The sequence below is a fragment of the Oryx dammah genome, unplaced genomic scaffold, assembly GCF_014754425.2.
Source record: "Oryx dammah isolate SB20612 unplaced genomic scaffold, SCBI_Odam_1.1 HiC_scaffold_2, whole genome shotgun sequence".
Lineage (NCBI taxonomy): Eukaryota > Metazoa > Chordata > Mammalia > Artiodactyla > Bovidae > Oryx > Oryx dammah.
This window is the reverse complement of record NW_024070186.1, coordinates 90,127,950-90,151,184: the sequence shown is the minus strand read 5'-3', so window position 1 is coordinate 90,151,184 and position 23,235 is coordinate 90,127,950. Positions and strand designations below refer to the sequence as shown.

General features: G+C 43.6%; 1 protein-coding gene across 1 annotated transcript in view; it reads right to left on the bottom strand.

The window, feature by feature from the left end:
• The window catches only part of ILDR1 (immunoglobulin like domain containing receptor 1), a 34,235-nt gene extending 16,238 nt beyond the window's left edge, over positions 1 to 17,997 (bottom strand). The window contains exons 1-3 of the mRNA XM_040250823.1: positions 17,818 to 17,997; positions 3,431 to 3,601; positions 1,960 to 2,109 (exon numbers count right to left, since the gene is read on the bottom strand). Coding sequence (XP_040106757.1) covers positions 1,960 to 2,109; positions 3,431 to 3,601; positions 17,818 to 17,872 — 376 coding nt within the window. The 5' untranslated portion in view covers positions 17,873 to 17,997. The remainder of the gene's footprint in view (positions 1 to 1,959; positions 2,110 to 3,430; positions 3,602 to 17,817) is intronic.
• Positions 17,998 to 23,235: the final 5,238 nt, after the last annotated feature.

Genomic DNA, 23,235 nt, shown 5'->3' with positions numbered 1-23,235 from the left:
CAATTCTTTTTTATCTGTTTGTCAAGAAATATTTATTGAGGAAATGAAACAAACATGCAAGGTCATGCACCACTGGAGCTAACTTTGACTTCTCTTTCCTTCTCTTGCTACGTCAATCCTTATGGTTTTTTTCCTACTCATGATTTTCCAACCTGCTGTCTTTCCCAGAAACAAGCTTACCCCAGACTTGGAAAAATGGTGAAAGTGCTTTGGAGGAAATACACCCTCCAAGGTTAATGTGTATTATAAATCTCCCCCAATTTTACTAGAGACAAAGATTATTTCAGGGATGTCAGAATAATGAGGACATTCAGATATGTTAATATTTCAAATGATCCAAGAACTGGTTTGACAGGGTCTTCTCAAATGATGCAAACACAGGCATAAAAATTTCAGAAAACAAGGGCTCCAAGAAGTCACAACAATCCTGGAGATAGAAATTAAAGCCAAGGGGAAATACCACTTTCCCATGGGAATAGGAGGCAGAATTTGACCCAAAGGTGGTTGGGAGTTGGGGTAGTGGACAGTGTTATTCATTTAGAAAGAAGAAAATGACAGAAAATCAGAGACTATCACCTATGGGGATGTTCGTCCTTCAAAAACTGTAAAGGACACTTTAAACTTTGGGGTCAGATCAGAGTTAAGTTTCTCAGCTCTGGAAAAAGTAGTCACCCTGAACCTCTGATGCACCTAAAAACTGGAAAAGGACAGATGTTCCCTAACGCTGAATGCTCAAGGGCTGACTTGGGAAGGTCAGAGGTTGAATATAAACAGATCAGACTTACATATTGCAGCCAAAGTACTATATACAAAGTTGGAAACAATTTTTAAACTAGGTTGATCTACCTCTAAACAGTCATAGAATATTCACTGATTTCTTCAGATTGTTGCTGTGGGTACCCTGAGTAGCCTGCTAGGTGTATTCTCCCACTTTTTCCCCCCACTTTTAACCAGTCAATATTTCTTTAACACTATACATAAAGCTCATTGAAATAGGCTCTGAATTCTGTGCCAATAATCCATTGGACATGGAATCCACCCCCCCCTCAGGAATGTGGGGTGCTGGCCCTTCATTCACAGGTGTGCTGAATGGTCATAATGAAAGTTCACCACACACATGTGGTTTGCTACGTGCTTTATACATATCATCTCACTTAATCCTGACAACTCTCCATGAGACAAGTACTATGGCAAGTCCCACCTTACAGAAATTGAGGCTTAAAAAATGAAAGGGACTTGCCCAAGTTCACAACCCCTGTGAGTGCAGAACAGGGACCTACACGTGAGTCTGACACCTGAGTCTACTCCTTGTACTCCGGCAAAGAATGCATATGCTTCACACATAGCTCTCAGATGTCATATTTGATGTTTACTTCAGTGTGGGGAGACAAACAAAGACCATTATACCCATCTTTCAGATGTGATAACAGAGGCCAGAGAAAAGAATATGTCACTAAGCAAGGGGGTGGAAGCATGGAATCACCACGCCGTCTTTTGATTCTACACCCAGTGCTCTTTCCTCTACCAGTGGAGGGCAAGGGTCCATAAGTGGCCATCTACTTAAAAACCCCCACTCCATAGATTTGGGAAACAAGGGTAGCCAGAGGGGAACTCAGGCATCTGGGGTTTGAGCAGGCCTGGAGAGCACTTTCTGGAAGGAATCAAGGGAGCCTGAGCCACACGTCATCTATGAATCTCAGGAAGGTGAAGGAAAACACCCAGTCCCAGACCTTTAGCCAAAGCTGTAGACCGTCCTCTTGTCTGAGCCCAGCCTCCAGGGTACTGACTTCAGAGAGGGTGGCACATTCTGTGCATTTGGCACTTTCCTCAAAAAATGAAAGTGACCAAGTAGACCATCAAGCAACAGAAGAAAAGGGAAATCCCCACAATGACTCAGCCCGCTGGGCCTGGTGTCTACACAGCTCTCCACCCCAAGGCCCCAGCTGCCTCCGAACTCACGATTCTGGATGGTGATCTTGCGTTGCCGGTAATCCACCCCCAGCACAGGTTCATTCTGCCCCCGCCGCTGGGCCACGATGCGAACCTCCCGCTGGCTGTCATTGCAGTCATTGGACGGGTCCTGGCCCAGGGATAAAGCTGCCTGGTATGCTGGAGAAAGAGGACATGGGCAAGTCACACAGCAGTGAGGAATTCCCATCAAGAAAAGTGCCCTCAGTGGTCCCTGGAGCAGTGAAGGTTCTCAGTGTTTCCTGAGTGTCTGCATCTCCTAGGCACCTTCTCAAAGATGGGGATCTGAGAGTCTACAGTTCTAATGAGCTCCCAGGTGAAACCATTACTCACACTTTGAGCAGCAAGACTCCAGACCCCTCTATTGGGCCAAAATTTCCAAATCCTGAACTGCATCACCACCTCCCATCCAAATGTCCCCTGCCTCATTTCCAAAGTGACTCCAGAATCTGCTCCCAAATGGTTCCTCTAACCTGACCTCTCAATAAAAGTATTGAGAGCTGTTAAATCTACTGATGATAAATGCCTTCTACCTGGTCCCTCCTACCTTCCCACTTAATGCAGGCATTTTAAGAATAGCCCCCAGGAAACAGTGCTTCAATTTAGAAAGGGGGTGTTCTGGGAACAAGGTGAGGCTCTGTGGGTGGCTCAGTAAGTTAGGTTTTGGAGCTCATATTGCAAGATACTAGTTGGGGCTAAATATGGTAAAGCTGATGTCTCCCCCTCCTTTGTCTCATCTTGGGAAGCTCAGGGTGAACAGGGTCTACTTCTATTCTCCAGATTTCTAAAGGTCAATTGTCCCAGGCCGGTGGTGGGAGTCTGGGCTCTTCTGTTTCTCGAGAGAGGCAGAGGTGGGCAGTGAGAGAAGGACTTAAGTTCAAGACAGCAAGACTGACATGAGTTGGGCAGTTGTCACCGAGAGGGAGAACTTGGCTAAGTGTAGGGGAGAGCAGCGCAGCATTCAGAGATGCCCACAATGAACAGGCTACCTGTGGCCAGTGTGCTCCCAGTCACTAAGAGAGGCATGACTGTCTACAGGATGGCTGGCCCTAGAAGGGGATGTGGCAGTGGGCGGGAGGCTCACAAATGACCGTTCCTCATTCATCCTGTGGCTAGTGGGTGGGGTGGGGGATACGAGTGCACCAGACATTAACTAGGATGCAGGACTTGCTCTGCCCTTTTACTTAATGTCTAAGCTGCCTTCATTCTTTTTAGAACAAAGTGGAACAGAAATTTTAAAATAAATTAATGGTATGTGACCCTGAATAAGTTATGTCATCTACTTGGCCTCAGCTTATCCATAAAATGAGGGAACTGCAATAAGCAATCTTTCTGGCTTCTTCTCACTATAAGGATTTGTGATCCTAAATAATTCCTACACCCTAATGGCAGTAATTCACCCTCTGTGAGAGTGGGGGGCCTTGGGAGAGTTGGGGGCAAGAGTGGGGAGGAGGGCACTCACATGCAGAGTAGTAGTCAAAGATGGGGTCCTTGCAGAAGGACTTGAAGCGCCACGTCACCACCACATCCTGGAGCTGGGCAGAGGTGGTGTAGTCACATTTGAGGATGACCGAGGCAAACAGGGTGACATAGCGCTCCGTGTGCTGGACCGTCACCAGCAAGGACGTGCAGCCTGCAGCCAAGAGCAGAAGGCAATGCTGAAGGCAGACCAGGACTCTACGGGGTGACTTCCTTATATTCATGGGGCAAGAAAAGCAATGCCCATAAGCAAACACACTGCCTGGCTGGTTGGGAGCAGCTCATAGGCAATTGTCTTACTCAGCCTGGGAGGGGTTGTGGTGGATATTGCACAGACACCCTGGAGGAGATGGAGGGGAAAAAAAGAGGAAGAATCATGACTCCTAAGTTGGCTATAGTCCATATGGAGTGATGACACATCCAACAATGATAAAAAGAAGGCCATAAAAGAATGACTTTGCTGGTGTAGATATTTTTTCATGTTACTTCTCCTGGTAAAATGTTTTCCCACTTCCCTAAGGATAAAGTTCACCCTCTGCACCCTGGCCTAGGAGACCAGTCAGGTCTGCTTTCAGCCTTTCTCTGGGGCCTCATCTCCCTTCATGCCCCACCCTGACAGAGGGCTTTGGGCACTCTAGCCTTGCCTCTGTCCTTCTCGTGCTAGGATCGATGTCTTCCCCAGGTCATCCCAGGTGTACATCTCTTGGCTGGAGCACTCTTCCACATCACCAGTTGCCACTCCACTCCCTTCACCAGGCTGAGCAAGATTTATTTCTTAGGTTTTCAGCTGTACCCTTGCCTCCTCTGACTAGAGTCTGGAAGAGGAGACTTCCTCTGTTTTCCCAAAGTGCCCTGTCCTACCTCTGGCAGCACTTTTCACAGTTCTTGGGGAGGGTCTGACTACTGTAGGCTTGGAGAAGGCCTACTGGGCTTGCTTCTGGCTCACTGTTCAAACACAAGAGCCTCATATTGGCACCTGTCACCTCCTTAAAAACTGAAGTCACTCAGTTGTGTCCAACTCTTTGCAACCCCATGAACTGTAGCCTGCCAGGCTCCTCTGTCCATGGAATTCTCCAGGCCAGAATACTGGATCGGTGCCCGTCTCCAGGGGATCTTCCAAACCCAGGGATCAAACCCAGATCTCCCACACTGCAGGCAGAATCTTTACCTTCTGAGCCACCAGGAAGCTCTTCTGTTCAGTTCAGTTCAGTCACTCAGTCATGTCTGACTCTTTGCGACCCCATGAATCACAGCACGCCAGGCCTCCCTGTCCATTACCAACTCCCGGAGTTCACTCAGACTCACGTCCATCGAGTCTGTGATGCCATCCAGCCATCTCATCCTCTGTCGTCCCCTTCTCCTCCTGCCCCCAATCCCTCCCAGCATCAGAGTCTTTTCCAATGAGTCAACTCTTCACATGAGGTGTCCAAGGTACTGGAGTTTCAGCTTCAGCATCATTCCTTCCAAAGAAATCCCAGGGGTGATCTCCTTGCAGTCCAAGCGACTCTCAAGAGTCTTCTCCAACACCACAGTTCAAAAGCATCGATTCTTCAGCCCTCAGCTTTCTTCACAGTGCAACTCTCACATCCATACATGACCACTGGGAAAACCATAGCCTTGACTAGATGGACCTTTGTTGGCAAAGTAATGTCTCTGCTCTTCAACATGCTATCTAGGTTGGTCATAACTTTTCTTCCAAGGAGTAAGCATCTTTTAATTTCATGGCTGCAGTCACCATCTGCAGTGATTTTGCAGCCCAAAAAATGAAGTCTGACACTGTTTCCACTGTTTCCCCATCTATGTCCCATGAAGTGATGGGACCAGATGCCATGATCTTCGTTTTCTAAATGTTGAGCTTTAAGTCAACTTTTTCACTCTCCTCTTTCACTTTCATCAAGAGGCTTTTTAGTTCCTCTTCACTTTCTGCCATATGGGTGGTGTCATCTGCATATCTGAGGTGATTGCTATTTCTCCCGCCAATCTTGATTCCAGCTTGTGCTTCTTCCAGCCCAGTGTTTCTCATGATGTACTCGCATATAAGTTAAATAAGCAGGGTGACAATATACAGCCTGACATACTCCTTTTCCTATTTGGAACCAGTCTCTTGTTCCACGCCCAGATCTAACTGTTGCTTCCTGACCTGTATATAGGTTTCTCAAGAGGCAGGTCAGGTGGTCTGTATTTCCATCTCTTGAAGAACTGTCCACAGTTTATTGTGATCCACACAGTCAAAGGCTTTGGCATAGTCAATAAAGCAGAAATAGATGTTTTTCTGGAACTCTCTTGCTTTTTCCATGATCCACCAGATGTTGGCAATTTTGATTTCTGGTTCCTCTGCCTTTTCTAAAACCAGCTTGAACATCTGGAAGTTCACAGTTCACACATTGCTGAAGCCTGGCTTGGAGAATTTTGAGCATTATTTTACTAGTGTGTGAGATGAGTGCAATTGTGCTGTAGTTTGAACATTCTTTGGCATTGCCTTTCTTTGGGATTGGAATGAAAACTGACCTTTTCCAGTCCTGTGGCCACTGCTGAGTTTTCCAAATTTGCTGGCATATTGAGTGTAGCACTTTCACAGCATCATCTTTCAGGATTTGAAATAGCTCCACTAGAATTCCATCACCTCCACTAGCTTTGTTCATAGTGATGCTTTCTAAGGCCCACTTGACTTCACATTCCAGGATGTCTGGCTCTAGGTAAGTGATCACACCATCGTGAAGCCCTTAGCACCCAACAAATGTATGTTCATTCATGTTGCATACATGATGGAATGAATGACAGTGAAAATTGGCAGTACAACTGGTCCAACATAAGCACAAAACAAATTTTTAAAAAAATGATCAGACTGACAATTTTTTTTCACCAAAGATTTCAAGGAACTAACAATTTTTCTTTTACTTTTAAAAACTTTCTCCCCTTACCTTCCTAAATCTACAGATATACTTAAAGCTCCAAGTCTGTGTTGATGAGGAACCAGGTGGCACAGAAATGTCAGGTAGGACTTTGACATGGTCAGAGGTCCACACATTGCCAGCATCGTCAGATGTTCCTGTGTCAATATGGATTCTAGGCCCAGTTATAGGGGCCTTCTTATAGCAGGTTTAATGTGGAGAAATAGTACTCAAACTTGAGCATACATCACCAAGAGGACCTGTGACAGCCCAGATCACTGTCAGCAGGAGTTTCTAATTCAGTAGGATTTGGGTGGGACCCAAGAACTTACATCTAATAAATTTCCAGGAGATTCTGATACTACTTCTCTGGGCACCGTACTTTGAGGACCACTGGTATAGACTACCTAAACTAAACCCAGGCTTTGGACTCAGATACAGTTGGGTTCAAATCTAACTGAACTACTCACTTGGACAGTGGAGAAGTTATTTACTCTCTCTGAGCTTGTGTTTCCTCAGCTATGAACAGAGATTGTATAAGTACTAACCTCATCAGGTCCTTGTAAGAATGCAGTGAACTAATCCACACTTCTGGCACCTGCCATGGTAACTGGCAAGGTGCTGGCATATATGCTGCCATGTCGGTGACAATGTATGAGTCTTTTTCCTTTTCCCCTTATTCTGAGGGCCATGGAGAAAGGGGTTTAAGTTACAAGTCTCTCCAATAGAGTTCTCAAGTGGAGCTGTGTTCATTTTGACTGAGTTACTCCTACAAACAAAACGGTCACCCCCCACCTTTCAGAGCTGCTGAGTGGGCCTGGCTCAATGGCCAGAACCATGAGCATGATGCTGGGTCCTGCCTCACCTTCTAGACACAACCCTAATACAGAACACTATGGTTTATGATGGGATCAGCATCCACTTTTCTCATGTCCACAGAGAGACAGCAAGATGCTGTGCTGCTTGGGACAGACTCTGGTTGCCAGAAATGACCTGAGCCCTCTTCAGGGCTGAGCTGTAATGAGGATGTGCCAGTGACAGCCATGCTAGAGAGGGTCTGCAGAAGTGTAGGGGGAGACCTGTGGGTGGGGAACCATCACAGAAGGAAGAGAGAGTTAAGCTAGATTCTAAAACCAAGGTAGGATTAAGATGATATGTGAAAAACAGGAAAAGGGCAGAGAGACTCATTGAGTCAGGATGGAAGAAAGGAGTGAGCAAAGGCACTTATCATGAAGAGGCCGTTCCTTGGGGAATCTGAAGGAACCAGTTCAGCTGGGGCCTCTGGCTTTACGAAGACAGACGATAAATAATGTGAGATGATGGTGGGGAGTGGGAGTAGGCAAATGGGGTGGTGTGTAAACTGCACTGCAGAATCTGTTTCTAGTTAATGGATAACCACTGAAGGTTTTTCTGAAAAAGAATAATAAGGTGAAAGTGGTGTTTTTAGGAAGATGGATGACTTCCTTATTTAGCTGTGAATGGAAAAGAACATCATTTTGAAAATAAGCCTTGAGGAGCTTGTGGTGGGGGGGGTGGGCGGTGGAAAGAGTTGCTGTCTCTACTACCTGTAGGATTCCTAGAAGTCAGTCCAATAAGAATCAAGAGCTAATGACTAGTATCTGAAGCTTAACATGGATTATTTCATAATCTGATTTTTTACTTTTGCTTCTCCACCTTCACCACCTCTTTTTTTCCAGAACTGACCTGGATTAAACCTTGGAGCTTTTACCCAACACAGCTTTAACTGAACAGCAGAAGGAGCTGCAGTAAGATCTGACAACAAATAGGATGACATTGTCAACATTAGTTTATTTTGATCAGTAACATGCACTGATTGAAATAGAGAGAAAAAACACTGACTGGCAATCTAAACAAAATCCTAGACTCACAGAGCACTTTCATATATTTCCTTCTACTATCTTATGAGCCCTGGGGAGAGACAAGCTGTGCCACTGCATGCACAGCAAACCTGAGGTTGGACAAGGCAAGAGGCTTGTCTGTGGTCATTCATTTCCTAAGGTGGAGCAGAATCGGGCTGTTCTTTAAATAGAGGAAGATGTCTGGTATTCGATAGCTTGCAAATAATCAGAGCATGGGGCCAAGCTACACAGGCAATAATTAATATACTACAGGCAGCAGTTACTCTAATACCGTCATTAGTAAACTACGTGTCCTTGATTTTGTCGAATGGTAATCTGATACAAACAACAGCTTGTTCAAAGGACTCCAGTCAACTTTATTTGTACAGAGGTGGAATATATGCGGGGGGCGGGGTGGATAGTACAGGTGTGCCGGGAGTCAGAGACAAGTATTTGGTTGGAGCCAGAAATTACTCTGGGGTAACTTTGAAGATAGTTGAATCTGACACCCTGAGGCAGAAGAATGGGGACAAGGGTGATCACCTTCATTACCAAATGTTCACTCAGCGTCTCTTCCATGAATGCCCTTATTATGGACAAACCACACGTGGGGTGACATGACTCACCTTTACCGTCAGAACTGGCTTTGCTGCTCTTTTATCCTTTCTTTAATTTCATCCCTTAAGTGAATTTCAAGCCTTTAATTATGCCAGGTTGCCATGTATTTGACCATATCGCACTCACACTCCCTCCAGGGGTCTGTTAGCCCCACAGCACCCTGCACAGTTCCCAGACCTTCACCCCTTGCCCAGCCCAACATGGAGAGCGAGGGCATCTCTCAGGACAAAGGTACTGAGCGACCAGCAAACCTTTCTCCCTTCTTCTCAGCTGCTACTCTGGAGCTCAGCATCTACTGTGTGCCACGTGATAAACATACACTTGTCTCCAGTCCTCACAAAGACCCCTAGGGTGGGGTCAGTCCTGGCCATAGCTGTGGGCAAAAGTTCAGAGACTATAATAAGCCAAGCCCTCTCAGCCTCAGTATTTTGAACTGGAGTCTTGCTCACAACAAAACTCAATCTTTCCCAAGCAAGCAAGCCTGACCTTCCAAGCAGAAGTCAGGAACTGGACTCTCAAAAAGCAGGAGGAATTTCCAGATTGGGAGGAAGTGGAGGGAAGTAGCAAGACAGCCCATTTCAAAGTCAGAAACCTCCCATCTTCTCCTTTAGCCTCTAATTTCTCTGTAAAACTAACCACATTGGGCATGCACGCTACCAAGCAGGTAAAGTTTTCAAGAAAAGACTAAGGGCAGCAGAATCTGGGCTGAAAATATGAAGAGATTAAAAAAGATAAGTGTTCCATTTATACATGTCCTGGTTGCATCTTTGCTCGTTTAAATTTAGTTCTATTGAGTTATCAAATTCTTAGATTTTCTGTTCTCATTCTCTTCAGCATGTGACATAGCCTTCTCCCCAATTCATCACCATCGAATTTCCTAGTTGTCTCTATAATTTTCTCTTTAAATTCTGGGACTGATTTTCTGGGTTCAAATTTTGCTTCCACTCCCCCACTAGCTGAAAGACCTGAAAAGTTATTTCCAAACTAAGGTGGTTTCTCTACATGCAAAATTAGGATGATGATAATATGTGTTCAATAAAGTAATAGTGAGGACTAAAGGAGATAAATATGTCCAGCATTTAGCAAAGAGCATGGCACATAATAGACACTTGATAAATGTCAGCTATTATTTGTATCATTTTTTATCTTGCCCATTTTAAGAGGTTGAGATGAACTGAGAATAGCATGCAAAAGCATTTTTGAAAGAATTAAAAAAATACAAATGTAAGCAGTCATTATTGCCTTCTTTTTGCAAAATGAGTTACTGTATTAAAAGCTTTTAAAGCTGTGTCTTACCTGGCAAACCCATTCAGCTGGTCTCCTCTGTGAAAGAGGAAGAGGGATCTGTCATGTAAGGGTGGAAAGGTGACTTCAGATGAGATAACAGAGCCCATGGCAAGGAGAGAAGGGGAAGGGGATTCTTGGTTTCCCGCCATGAGGTACTTTCCAAGACTACGCTGATGCGCAGAGTGGGGACTATCATTCTGTGTTAAGGTGGAAAGAGAATATACCAAAGAATGAAGAGTATCTTTACAACTCAAAGCCATGTGTTCCCAAATAGATGCATATCTTTGCACATTTATTTATTCAGCCTGTTTTCCCCATGTAGTAGAGTGGGAAAGATGTTTAATAAGTTTCTAGAAATTATTATCCATACAGCATCGGGATCTAGGTAAAAAAATTTTTTTTAACTAAAAATCATTTTCAGGGGACTGGTTGGCATTTCCCCTCCTTTTCACACGAAGGGTCTTGCTTGGAAGGGAGTGGCAGGCAGGGCAGAGAGCAAAGTCTTTCCCAGCAAGGGGCAGTAGCCTACTGCTGCCTTGATGGAAGGTCTTGATTCCTGTTTTTCAGGCACCCAGGGACCTCTGCTCCACTCAGCAGGTTAACAAAAGTACACAGATTTAATCCTATCAGAGTTTATGTCAGGGCAAGCTATCTCCCCAAGTATATTTACCATCGGTACTTGTCATATTTCCTTAGATAACAGTGCAAACAGGAAAAGAATCCAGAGGAAGAGAGCCTGGCAATGCATGGACAAGAGTTAAGGGACAGAGAGAGCTAGGGCAGGAGAAAAGGGGAGAAGAAACCAGTTGGGATGGAGAAGGGATTACGTCTACGCGTTACGTGGTTAACAAAGATCTGGGTGCACTTAGCAATGTTGGGCTTGGAGTGGCAGAAGCCTGCCCTGGGGAGGAAAATGGTAACTACTCAGCATGGTACTGGGGGTTTATTATACAGCATGCCACTTAACCTTGGCAAATCCCCATGAGATCAGCCTTCTTTTCATCTCAGTTTCATAGATGAGGAAAATCCTCAGGTAGATTAAATAACTGGGTTGAAGTCACACAGCTAATAAACAGCAAGACTAAATTTATGCTTATACCTCTAAAATCCCAAATCCTACAATTTCCACTGTACCACTTGCCTTCTAGGTAAGTTTCCTAGGTAAGTTTTCGTAGGCAGAGGTTTAACCCTTTAAGGGACATTTACAAATTTACTTCAATCATTTTGTAGAGAAATCCCTTTTTTCTTTTTTTTCTTTATAAGATAAATAATAAGAAACTTAAACAATAGAGAAGGGTATAAAGTAAAAAGTTCCTCCTTGCTCACCATGAACTCTAGTCTCCAGAAGCACCATAATTTGGTGTCTATCCTCCACATCTTTTCCTACATTGTTTTTTTTTTAATTAATCATATTATGTGCATTGACTCACAATTTTGTTTTTTCTTCAAAGTAATGAAATATCATTATATTCTTTATCAATATAAATAGATATAATTTTTTTAGTGACTGCGTGAAAATTCACTACATGGAGGAACAATAATTTATCCCTTTTGCTAATGATGGGCATTTAGGTTGTTTCTAAATTTTCATTATCACAAACAATGCCAAAATAATTTATTGAAGTGAATACCTTTATGTTATATTAGGTATCTCTTCACAAATGTGCTTTTTTATTCCAGTAGGATGTATTTCTCAAAGTGAGATTGCTAGGTCAAAGGGGATGAGGCTTTTAATAAATAATTCAGTAAAGAAATTTATAGTCCCATGAACAGTGTGTGACACTCCCATGTTTCACCACAATCTTTCCAACAGGGGAGAATATCAATCTTAAAAAAAATTTTGATAACCTACTAAGTGAAAAAAATAGCTTCTCAGGGGGTTTGAATTTGGTATCCTTTAGTTATTATGAGTAGAGGACAACAAGCCCTGAGAGGCAGATGTGTGGGGTTTCCCAAAGTCATTCGCTCAGGCCAGTGACTCAATCGTGTACCCACATGCTAATCTCAGAGCACATGCAAATTTAAGTCTCACCAGAATGACAAATTTCTGTGTGCCCTGGGCCTCCAGAGGTCACTCACTCACTCACTCACTTATTGAATACCTACTATGAGACAAGCGCTGTTCCAGATGATAGGGGTAAAGTGGCTGATAAGAGAGACAAGGTCCCTGAACTCTTGAAACTTATACTCTTGGTGGGCAAGTCAATAATAAACAAGTAAACACATAAACCAGGTACATCTGGTCATGGCTAAGCTTTATAGGATGCTTAGAAACTGGTAGAGCTTTGTATAACAAGTCCTATTACTCTACAATAAGAGCCAAGACAGACATCCAGGCTCAAATCCTCCTCATAGCTCTTCTTGGCTGTTTCAGAATCTAAGTTGGGCCCCAAATCTAAATCTTCCTCCTCCTATCCAAATTTGGGTTCTTCCCTATTTCCCATCTCAGTCAATGGGCAAGACTGAAAACTAGGTATTGTCCTTGACATCTCTTTCTCCCTCACACTCCATACAAAATCTATTATCAAATTGGGTTTATTTATCTCCCTATTTCTGGGATCCCTCTCTCTCCATTTTCACCATCACCCCAGCACAAACTCCATCACTTCAAGCCTGGATACTGCTTCAGTTAACTGGTACCTGCACACACTCTGGTTTTCCTTCATGTGGATAGCACACTGCTGTCCATCTCCCAAATCTTTCTCTTTAAAACTCTCCAAAAGCTGTCCATTGTTCTCAGGATAAATACAAAGCCTCCTATCATGATCCATGAGACCACACTATCTGGTCCTACCAACCCCTGCCTCCTTTCCACCACATGGAAAGGCTTCCTCCTCTGAGTCATGGTGACATTCTTGCCATCCCTCATTCTCACTGAGCTCCTATTCAGCAGCCTTGCACATGCTATTCATTTGTCTGGGATGATTACACCTCAGCTCTCAACTCAAGTATCATTTCTCCAGAGAGGGCCTCCCGAATGAGCAAAATCCATCTATTACAACCTCTTGTTGTACCTTGTATCTCTTTCTCATGGTCCCTGTCATAGCTGTATTTCTACATTTCTTTGTTTGTCCTTCAGACCATGAATACCATGGAGTCCAAGGCCATGTCTACTTTTGTTTGAGAGCATGTCTGGCACATGGTATACATTAAACATCTGGCAAATAAACAAATTCATACAAGAAAGGGTAAACTGCCTGGAACAAATTTTAAGTGCTCTGAAAGTACAGAAAATAAACGGTTACAGCTAACCATTTGTAATATGGCCAGACAAAAAGCAAGGAAGAAGCAAAAAGCAAGGAAGAAGAGAGTATGTTGGGGGTGGGAAGGGTACAAGAGGATGCTCATAGCAGTGGAGACATAGCTGCCCAAGTTAGTGAGGCCAGAATGAGTGGGTCTTGAATTCCAAAGAGCTTTAATCCACTCATACAGACTATGGGGATCTAGTAGAGGTTCTTAGAGCATTAAAGTGAAGGTGCATACGTGCTATAAGTTGCTTCAGTCATATCCGACTCTTTGCAACCCTATGGACTGCAGTCTGCCAGGCTCCTCTGCCCAAGGAATTTTCCAGGCAAGAATACTGGAGTGGATTGTCACTTCCTACTCTGGGGAATCTTCCTGAACCAGGGATGGAGCCCTTGTCTCTTATGTCTCGTGCATTGGCAGATGGATTCTTTACCACTAGTGCCACCTGGGAAGCCCACTAAAGTGAAGGTGGGAAAAATTAACCCAGATTGGTTAACCTATCATCTGTGTGGAGAATGGTTGGAACTAGCCAAAGTAGTAGCAGGCCTAGAGGTAAGGAGATGGTTACGCTGCTGAGATTAAGCAACAGAACATGATACTGGGTTTGGGAAAAGAAGAAAGTGTCAAATCCTTTCCTTGACACCACCTAAGATTTGTATTTTGGAAGATCTAAAAATGAGTACCAGAGAAAGACATGATCAGCCTTTTTAATTCTTAAAACACACAATTTTATTTCTCCCCTAAGGACTGCAAGTAATGAAAGTATTAGGCTGAAAGAAACCCAGGCAAACAGTACAGTAATTACCCACCATCTCATCCCACTGCATTGCTGTTGGGGCAAGATGTTTAATAATTAACATCTGGTTAGACATCCCAGGGGCTTCCCAGGTGGCGCCAGTCGTAAAGAACCACCTGCCAGTGCAGGAGACATAAGAGACATGGGTTCGATTCCTGGGTTGGCAAGATCGCCTGGAGGAGGACATGGCAACCCACTCCAGTAATTTTGCCTACAGAATCCCATGGACAGAGGAGCCTGGTCCAAAGGGTCACAGAGTTGGACAGGACTACAGTGACTTAGCATGCATACACGCAGACATCCCAGAGGTAGTCGATTTCCATTTCTACCAGGATTCAGTGAGACAGAACAAACCTGCTCCATGGCATGAAATAGATGAAAGAGCAATGCACTAAGAGTGAGGATGCCAGGATCCTCATCCCAGCCCTCAAGCCAACTCCACTGTGTCAACCTTAGACACCTGACTTCTCTGCACAGATTTACTTATCTGTAAAATTGGCTGGGAGGGGAAGACAAGGACTGGGGGTGATTTCTACTTGTGTTCCCAGAGCACTGCATTCTGAGAGGTACTTCAGGGAGGCTCACAGGAGGTGAGGGGTGGGGCAAGGGAAAGGAGCAGTAGGCAGTCCCTTATCCACCACCTGAGAAGCTCCACTTTACTATTTACTATATCAGGGACCAAGGCGTACTAGGGCTTCCCGGGTGGTAACGAGTCTGCCGGCAGTACTGAAAACCTGGGTTCAATCCCTGGGTCAGGAAGATCCCCTGGAGAAGGAAATGGCAACCCTCTCCAGTATTCGTGCCTGGAAAACCCCATGAACAGAGGAGGCTGGCAGGCTATAGTCCATGGGGTTGCAAAGAGTCAGACACGACTGAGAAACTTCACAAGGTGTATTAGGTCTTCAGTATGATCCCAACCTTCACAACCACCACCAAATGAAAGCTAATGGTTTAGATGCTAAGAATCTTGTTCTTTAGAAGTCAGCTGTCTGATTTCCCAAAGAATGGTAACACAAGTTGATAGCTACATGGATCTATAAGTTAACACCCCTCTAAGATCTTTTTAAAAATTCACAAAAGCACAAATGATACACAACCTTTTAGAATCTGGGGGGCGGAAACTAACTTTTCTTTCCAGGAATAAACTTTGAGGTTGGATGATGATAACAAGTGCTATTAGCCATTAATGCAAAGGGTTGCAGGAACTTAATAGTCTGTTTTAAGAAGCAAATAATTACTTGTGTGATAAAAATTTCTTTCTTTTTAAAGAAAAAAGGTTTGGAGAATTACACACACAAACCCTCTGATCTCGCCACAGCTCCAAACATAAAGACTATGGTAACTTCACAGGACTTCCTGACCTCAGAGTCTTCGTCAGAGGCCAAGCCACACTGACCACCCAGTGTACCCACAGCTGACATAATCTCATTACTGATCCACACTTTGTAACTTCAGAAACTTGGATGCTAATCAGAGGGCTGGGCTGCCTCTTCTTTAGAAACAGAAGACAAAAAGGTGACAGACCAAAATGAATACATTCTAGTGCAGGGTTTTCCAAAGTTCATACCTCAGTTTGCAGTGGATCTTGAAAAAAAATCAGTTTACTGGATTTGTTTTTAAATCCAGATTTATTTAATGCTGCTAACTTGGGGGTTACTTTCTATGAATTTAAATGTTACTAAAGCAATATTAACTTGAGACTTTTAATCCAACATGGTGACTGGTTTTTTTTTTTTGTGTGTGTATACCTCTTGTTCCTATTTTATAAATCTCATATGTGTGTACATATCACAATGCAAACTATATTTCTTCTGGACTTAGAACTTTTCCGTGTTTAGCATTCTCTGGTTTTAAAATGTGTCACGCAGGTAGGCTTCCATTTAATGAATACCAGGCAAACACGGCAGTCTGTATTATTTGACCACCCCAGCATCCTGGCTACTCACACAGCATGGCTAGTTCATGAACACATGGAGCTCTACTTTCCGAAGACTTTGTCCATTTAGCAATCTGTTTACTTTAAGAATACCCTTTGGTTATGGTAATTGTATTTGAAAAATATTCAGTGTTCAATATTCCTCACAAAAACAGGACAGCTTTTAAAATATGCTGGTGATTTAAGGATTGAGGTTTATACCCTAATGGGATTTTTGTCTGTAAGGCTTCTTTCCTTATTCTTTTTTCCTAAATGACTGCTGGCTACAAGTCCTAATTCTGGGGATGGCATGCCCAGGGCCAGAGTGAAAGTAGACTTCAACTTTCCTAAAAAGATAGCTCAAGCAGCTTCAGAAATCCCTAGCTGCTATGGAGTTTGAGCTAAACACGTGAGGCACAGGAGAGAAGTCTGTGCAAAACTGTGGGATTTTTACGAATTTGTTTTCACAGTCTAAGCTGGTGCCTGCTCTGGTAGAATTTCGGGCACTTCCATGTCGGTACAGTTCAGTCCATTTCCTGGTGTATCATGAGCATCCAACATTCACCCTCCTCAGCTTCAGACAATTTATAGGACCCACATTCTACAGAAAATGTGGTAAGTCAAAAGACCTTAGGGAGAACAGATTTCTAGCCTTTTGCAATTCTTCCTCCCTTTCATTCTCAGCATTAAGCTTGAAAAGAATTATAGAATCTTGTCTGAATGAGATCTGATTACATCTGAGCTATCTTCATGTCCTCTCAAGCTTGTAAAAACGGAATTCTTCCTGTACCTTCATATTATATCTTTTCCTGCAGAGAAATACAAGACTCAAACTGGTCTGTGAGCAAACTGAGCTGACCACCCACTGACAACTAAGAAGTGAGAGGGCAGCTATTCCTAAAAGAGGGAAGTAAAAAAGGTAAAATGAAATAGAACAGGGCAGAACTTCCAAGGGAACTCAGGTTCCGGTTTGCAAGGTCACACCTACATCTCAATTGAAAAGGGCTGAAAAAACCTACACATTCTTTCACTATGTTCTTCCCACCTGATTTCACTCATGCAGATCACAGCCTGCCATTTCCCCTACTGATACGCTGAGACACACAAAACCATGCTTTCAAAGCACAGAGGACTGGCCTGGAGGTTAAGGAAATGAAAGATGGTGGATGGATGAGAATTGATGGGGAGACAATGATCATGGGGTAAAGTTAGGGAAGTGAGCGGATACAACGTAGAAAAGTGACACTGAATATGGTTAGCAAAGAACCTCCTGTTGCGATCCTATAAAATTATATTAATAGATTCTGAATCATATCGAACTTTCCATCATATACTGAGGATACATATACCTCTCAGGAAGGAAATAAGTATTTCTGAGCTAATATGGTTGTCACCGTATCTAAAACCTATGGCAAGTATCAGATGAAAAAGTAATTAGGAATTGAAAGAGGGGCGCTTCTGCCTCTATCACTCCGGCTTTAGAGACCAAGAAGTGCCTAGGGAGCAGGAGGAGGCCAGAGGCTCTGAGTTTCTTCCTTAGTTGCACCTGTTTGGTAAAGGCCTAACCTAATAAAAGAAAACAGGTTCCCACAGGCAGAAACTCGATCCAGTCTCCGCACATCCTGGCGCCCAGGCCAAGAGCCACCAGAGCGCGGCCCAGGCCTCCACTGTCCCGCCTGCGGCCCACTCTGCTAGGCCAGGCGACAACGGCTTCCTCTCTCCTTGGGCCTGGCTAGGCCCCATTTTCCCATGGCTCACCTGCTGGGAGCCAGGTGAAGAGGAGCAGCCAAGGTGCGGGCAGCTCGGGGCCCATGCCGGCGCTCTCCGGCCGCTTTCAGCTGAGGGACTGCGGGGACACTGTGTGTTTCTTCATCAGCGACCCGGCCGCGACGCACCTCTTCTCCAAGGAATCCCTCCGCTTTGCCCTCACTGGGCGCAGCGCGGCCGCTGGACCGACCCTGGGCCCGGGGCAGGTACCGCCGCCTCCTGCCCACCTGGGGCGCTCCTCGCGGCTCCGCCTCCCGCTCCCAGCGCCGGGGCTTCCTGCTCCGCCCCGGCCCCCGCCCGCGGCCACCTTTCATACCTGCCTCCGCCCCCAGGCAGGCTGCCAGGTGCTTCTCCTCAGTGAAACAGCGTTTCCTGCCACTCTCCGCTTTGTCTACGGAGCCTGTTAGTGTATTTCCAGAAGTTCTCGGGGAATCTTATGCCTACCAAATTTCTCCCTCTGTTTGTAAAATTCTGTGGATATAACTTTTTAAGGAATATTTCCTGCCGTATGTTTCCATTCACTCATACATGCTGGGGAAATTCTTTTTTTCCCCGCTAAAAACACACTTATAGGAAGTTTACATGCAATGATGGTTCAGATTTTCTTGAAATAAAGATGCGGGGTATGAACTAGAGAAATAGACTTAATCTTCCAAGCTTTAAAAGAAAAGGATGTTCATGACAGAAAAGTTAGAAAATATGAATTAATGGAAGTGAGAAAAAAGTCCTGCTCCCACCACCCATAGTTAGGCATCGTTAATATTGGTTTAGCCTTTTTTTTATTATTTGCCATCCTGCATGCAGCTCAGAAGCCCCTTGCAGACCTCAGCCACGGATTCTAAGTTTCTTTGCATCAGGCCACTTAGGATGTAATCCCAGCCTCTCCTTCCCTGGTAGGAAACTACTGTAGGGATAAAGCAAAACAGAGAGAAAGGCAGCTTGCCTTCAGGAAGCAGCCAACCAATGACATTAATTTGGAAAGTAACATAAACTTTGGCCAATACAAATGGACAGCCATTTTATACACCTCTCCTTTACTGGGGATTTCTCACTGTGCTCCTCATTATGTAAAGAACACAATTCTCCTTTCTCCTAGCCACCACCTTTTACCTGAAGAAAATAGTTATAAAGAAAGATCTGTTAAACGTGGTTTTCTGGGCTTCCCTGGTGGCTCAGACTGTAAAGAAACTGCCTGCAATACACAAGACCCGGGTTCGATTCCTGGATTAGGAAGATCCCCTGGAGAAGGGAATGGCAATCCCCTCCAGGATTCTTGCCTGGAAAATTTCATGGACAGAGGAACCTGGAAGGCTATAGTCCATGGGATTGCAAAGAGTCAGACAGGACTGAGTGACCAACACTACCACTAAAGATGGCTTCTGCCCTCAGGGAACTGCCCTTCTGCTCACCAACCTTAGAAGTCAGTGTTATTTCTCCTAAAGTAGATCTCATGTTTTACTTTGCTGGGAAGGTTCCTCTTCTCCTGGCACTACTGGAGTCCCTCCTCTCTCCTCCACCCAGAGGAGCATCCTTTCCTGAATCTGACTGGAGGTTTCAACCCAGTCTCTTCTCTCCAACTCTCCTCCTTCCCCTCTACTCCTGGGTCTGGCCTCTGGTTCCCTAATAGGGCCTTTCCACTTTAAATGTTTTTCTTGTAGCCTTTTCTCTTCTATAAAGTAGGAAGTAAAATCAGGAAGTGCATGGCTAAAAGCAGATAGTACAGGATGTTTAAAAGCCCACAGTGGGATCCCAGAATAGCAGGAGCAACAGAATGCAATGTGAGTGAGGGATTCTCCCCACCTCCCAGGTACCCTGTACATGCTCCCAGGAACGCTGTGGGTGCTTTACTGTGTGTGACCCTGAAGGATTGTGTGTCTCCTGGCTTAGAGAATTGTGCTAGGGAAATTTTCAATTCCACTCTAAAAACGTATGAGCCCTCTTCTTCTTAAACCTACCTCACTTAGCCCTTGCTTTAGTATTAAGGTCATTTTGATATTCATTGAAGTCAGCATTTCTCCATATTTACTCCATGGAACAGTAGTTCCATGGAATGTTAATAAATAGTATATGGGGGGAAAGGGCTCTTTGATCAAATATATTCAAGAAATGCTGGATTAAGCTAAATGAAACATTTTTTCAGGACCCCGTCAATCCCTTAGGGCTGCTACTACACATTTGCATATCCCAGGGAATATGTCACACAGTATTTCCCAGCATTGTTCAACCATAAAAACTTTTTTCTCATACATATCTTAGGACAGATGTCCCATGGAATGTGTTTTGGGAAAGCCTGGTGGTCTAATCCAAACATAACTGGGGGATACATAGGAATGTATGTATATCCATAGGAATAACAACAAAAACACACCTTTAACAAAAGTTATGCCAAGTGCAGTAGAATTTAAAAATTTTCTTGTTCTCTCTTGGGAATCACTTGGTCAACTGAACATCTACCTCCATTGCTTCCCTTGGAGTGAACACTTACGTTAACTTTATACGGTCCTTGGTCTACTATGGTATATCTTTTTTTCTTCACCACTTATTAAGTATTATGTACCAAGTAATGTCCTAAGTGCTTTACATGGATTATCTCATTAAATTCTCACAATAACTGTATGAAATAGAAACTTATTATTAATCCCATTTTACAGATGTGGAAGCTGAGATACAAAGAAGTAACTTTCCCAAGGTGACAAAGCTGGTAAGTGGTGGAATTTTGAGTCTCAGTGAGGCAGTCTGATTCCAGACCTTGTGATCTTAACTATTATACCATCATACATTCTCACTTACTTGTGTCTCAGTGTGTATAGTTGACTCTATGTGGAAAGAATAGTTTCTTTCCACTTAAACTATTTAGCTCCAAAGAAAAATCCTATTCCACTGCCATGAGCTCTCCTGGGCCAATGATTTTGCCACCTTGTGCCACTCATTCAATAAAGATTACATAAGAGTATACCTTTGTCTCAGAACAACAAATAGTTCTTTCATGGCTAGATATAGAAGTAAAAAAATCACTTGACCTGCTGATAGTGACTGAGACAAAAGTATCCTCATCTGCAAAATAATAATAGCTACTATTTATTAAACACTTACATTGTGCTAGGCAGTATTCTAAGCACTTTTCATTTTAACTTCAATAATTCTTTCAACTATACTATGTGGCAAAGACTGTCATTGTCCCCACTTTATAGCTGAGGAACTTGAGGCACAAAGATACAGTTATTTACCTAGGATCACCCAGCTTGTAAGTAACAGAGCTGAGATGCAAATTTAGGCAATCTATCTTCAGAGCACTCCCTTCGTTACTGCTCTAGCCATACTGTGCTTCTTTGTGTCATCTAGTCCAGGCTCTAAAACAAAGTACTGAGCTTATGATCCCACCATGTATAAATGTACTTTTGAGTTGAAACTGTATTCATGACTATTCTCAATACTGAGTGCATACATGCATATGCCTCTGTGTTTGAGAATATTGTCATATTTATACATCTATGTGCATATTTATTAAGAAAGGAGAAAAGAAAAGAACATGTAAATAAAAATTATGCTTCAGACAGTTAAAGCTAAAGGATGGTAAGAAAAGAAAGTTGCTAACTAATGTTGTACCATTTGGAGTGTGTCATTCATTTTATATGCCAAGCATATAGCATAACACCTAGCATATAGGTAGTGCTCAATAAATATTTGTTGAGCTGTTAATCCATAGTTTTTGGAGGATGTGACATGTAATCTGGGTTTGAAAACAAATAAAATTTTGCCAGAGTAATCCAAGCAGAGGGATCAGCACGTCAAGAATCATGGGACCAGGAAATAGCATAGCTTAATTATAAGCACTTGAGTTCTGCTAGACTATAAAACAAGGTGGGGGACTGGTAGGAAAGTATGTTAGAGAGCTAGCCAGGGTAAATAAAAGGCCTTGCATGACCAGCTGGAGAACTAAGACTTCATGTAATAGACACTAGGAAGACAGTGAAGGGTTTCAAGCTGGGTGAGGCATGATCAGATCTAAAGTTTATCTTTAGAAAGAAACTTGGCAGCAGTAAAAAGAATGGTAGGTGAAAATTGAGATGAAAGGCAAGGAGACCAGTTAGGAAACTGTTACTATAGTCAATGAGGGCTTAAACCAGTCATTAGTGTTGGGAAAGGAGAGGAGAAAATACTTTGGCAGATATTTAGAATATAGAATTGACAAAATTGCTAATAAGTTAGATGTGGAAATTGAGAGAAGAATATGTTTCTGACTGTTGAGCCTAGGTGGACAGTGATACCTTTAAAGAACATAAAGTGAAGTCGCTCAGTCGTGCCCAACTCTTTGCGACCCCATGGAGCCTGTATCAAGCTCCTCCGTCCATGGGAGTTTCAAGGCAAGAGTACTGGAGTGGGTTGCCATTTCCTTCTCCAGGGAATCTTCCCAACCCAGGGATCGAACCCAGGTCTCTCACATTGTAGACAGACGCTTTACTATCTGAGCCACCAGGAAAACCTGGTATATTAAAGAACATAGATATATAGAAAAGTTTTGAGTCACTTCAGACACATTGCGCCCTAGAGAATAGTTGACTATCCAAATGAAACTCCTGTGGATGGTTGGACATCTTTATTAAGTGTGATTGATTAGATGAGGTTAGTAGAAGCTGCATACCTGTATAGGGAGGTCTGGGCTAGTAGAGACTGAGAAATCTGGATTAGTGGGATATAACAAGACAGTTTATCTTGGAGCAGGGCTAAAAGCAGCAGGTGGTACAATCTAGTGAAAGGAGTTTGAGAGCAAATAACGTATTACCACTCCTATTCAACATTTTATAGGATATTAAAACTAGTATGGGGCTTCCTTGGTGGCTCAGCCGTAAAGAATCTGCCAGCAGTGCAGGAGACAGGAGGTAGATCCCTGAGTTGGGAAGATCCCCTGGAGGAGAGCACAGCAACCCACTCCAGTATTCTTGCCTAGAGAATCCCATGGACAGAGGAGCCTACTGGGCTATGGTCCATAACATAAGGTCACAAACAGTCAGACACGACTGAAGTGACTGAGAATGCACACGTGAATAACTAGTATAATAAGAAAATTAAAAGTAAAAGCCTGAAAATGAAAAATAATGATGTTGTTACTCACAGTTTTATGATTATCCACACAGAACATTGAAGAGAATTTGTAAATTATTTATAAGGACTAACAAGAAATGTTGCTGGAAACAATGTCAGTATATTCATGTCACTTGTGCTTGTACAACCAGCAACATCCATTTGGAAAATAGGACTTTAAAATATATATTTGCAGGGCTTCCCTGGTGACTTAGTGATAAAGAATCTGCCTGCCAATGTAGGAGACACGGGTTCGATGCCAGTTCAGGAAGATCTCACATGCCTCGGAGCAACTAAACCCATAGGCTGCAACTATTGAGCCCGGGA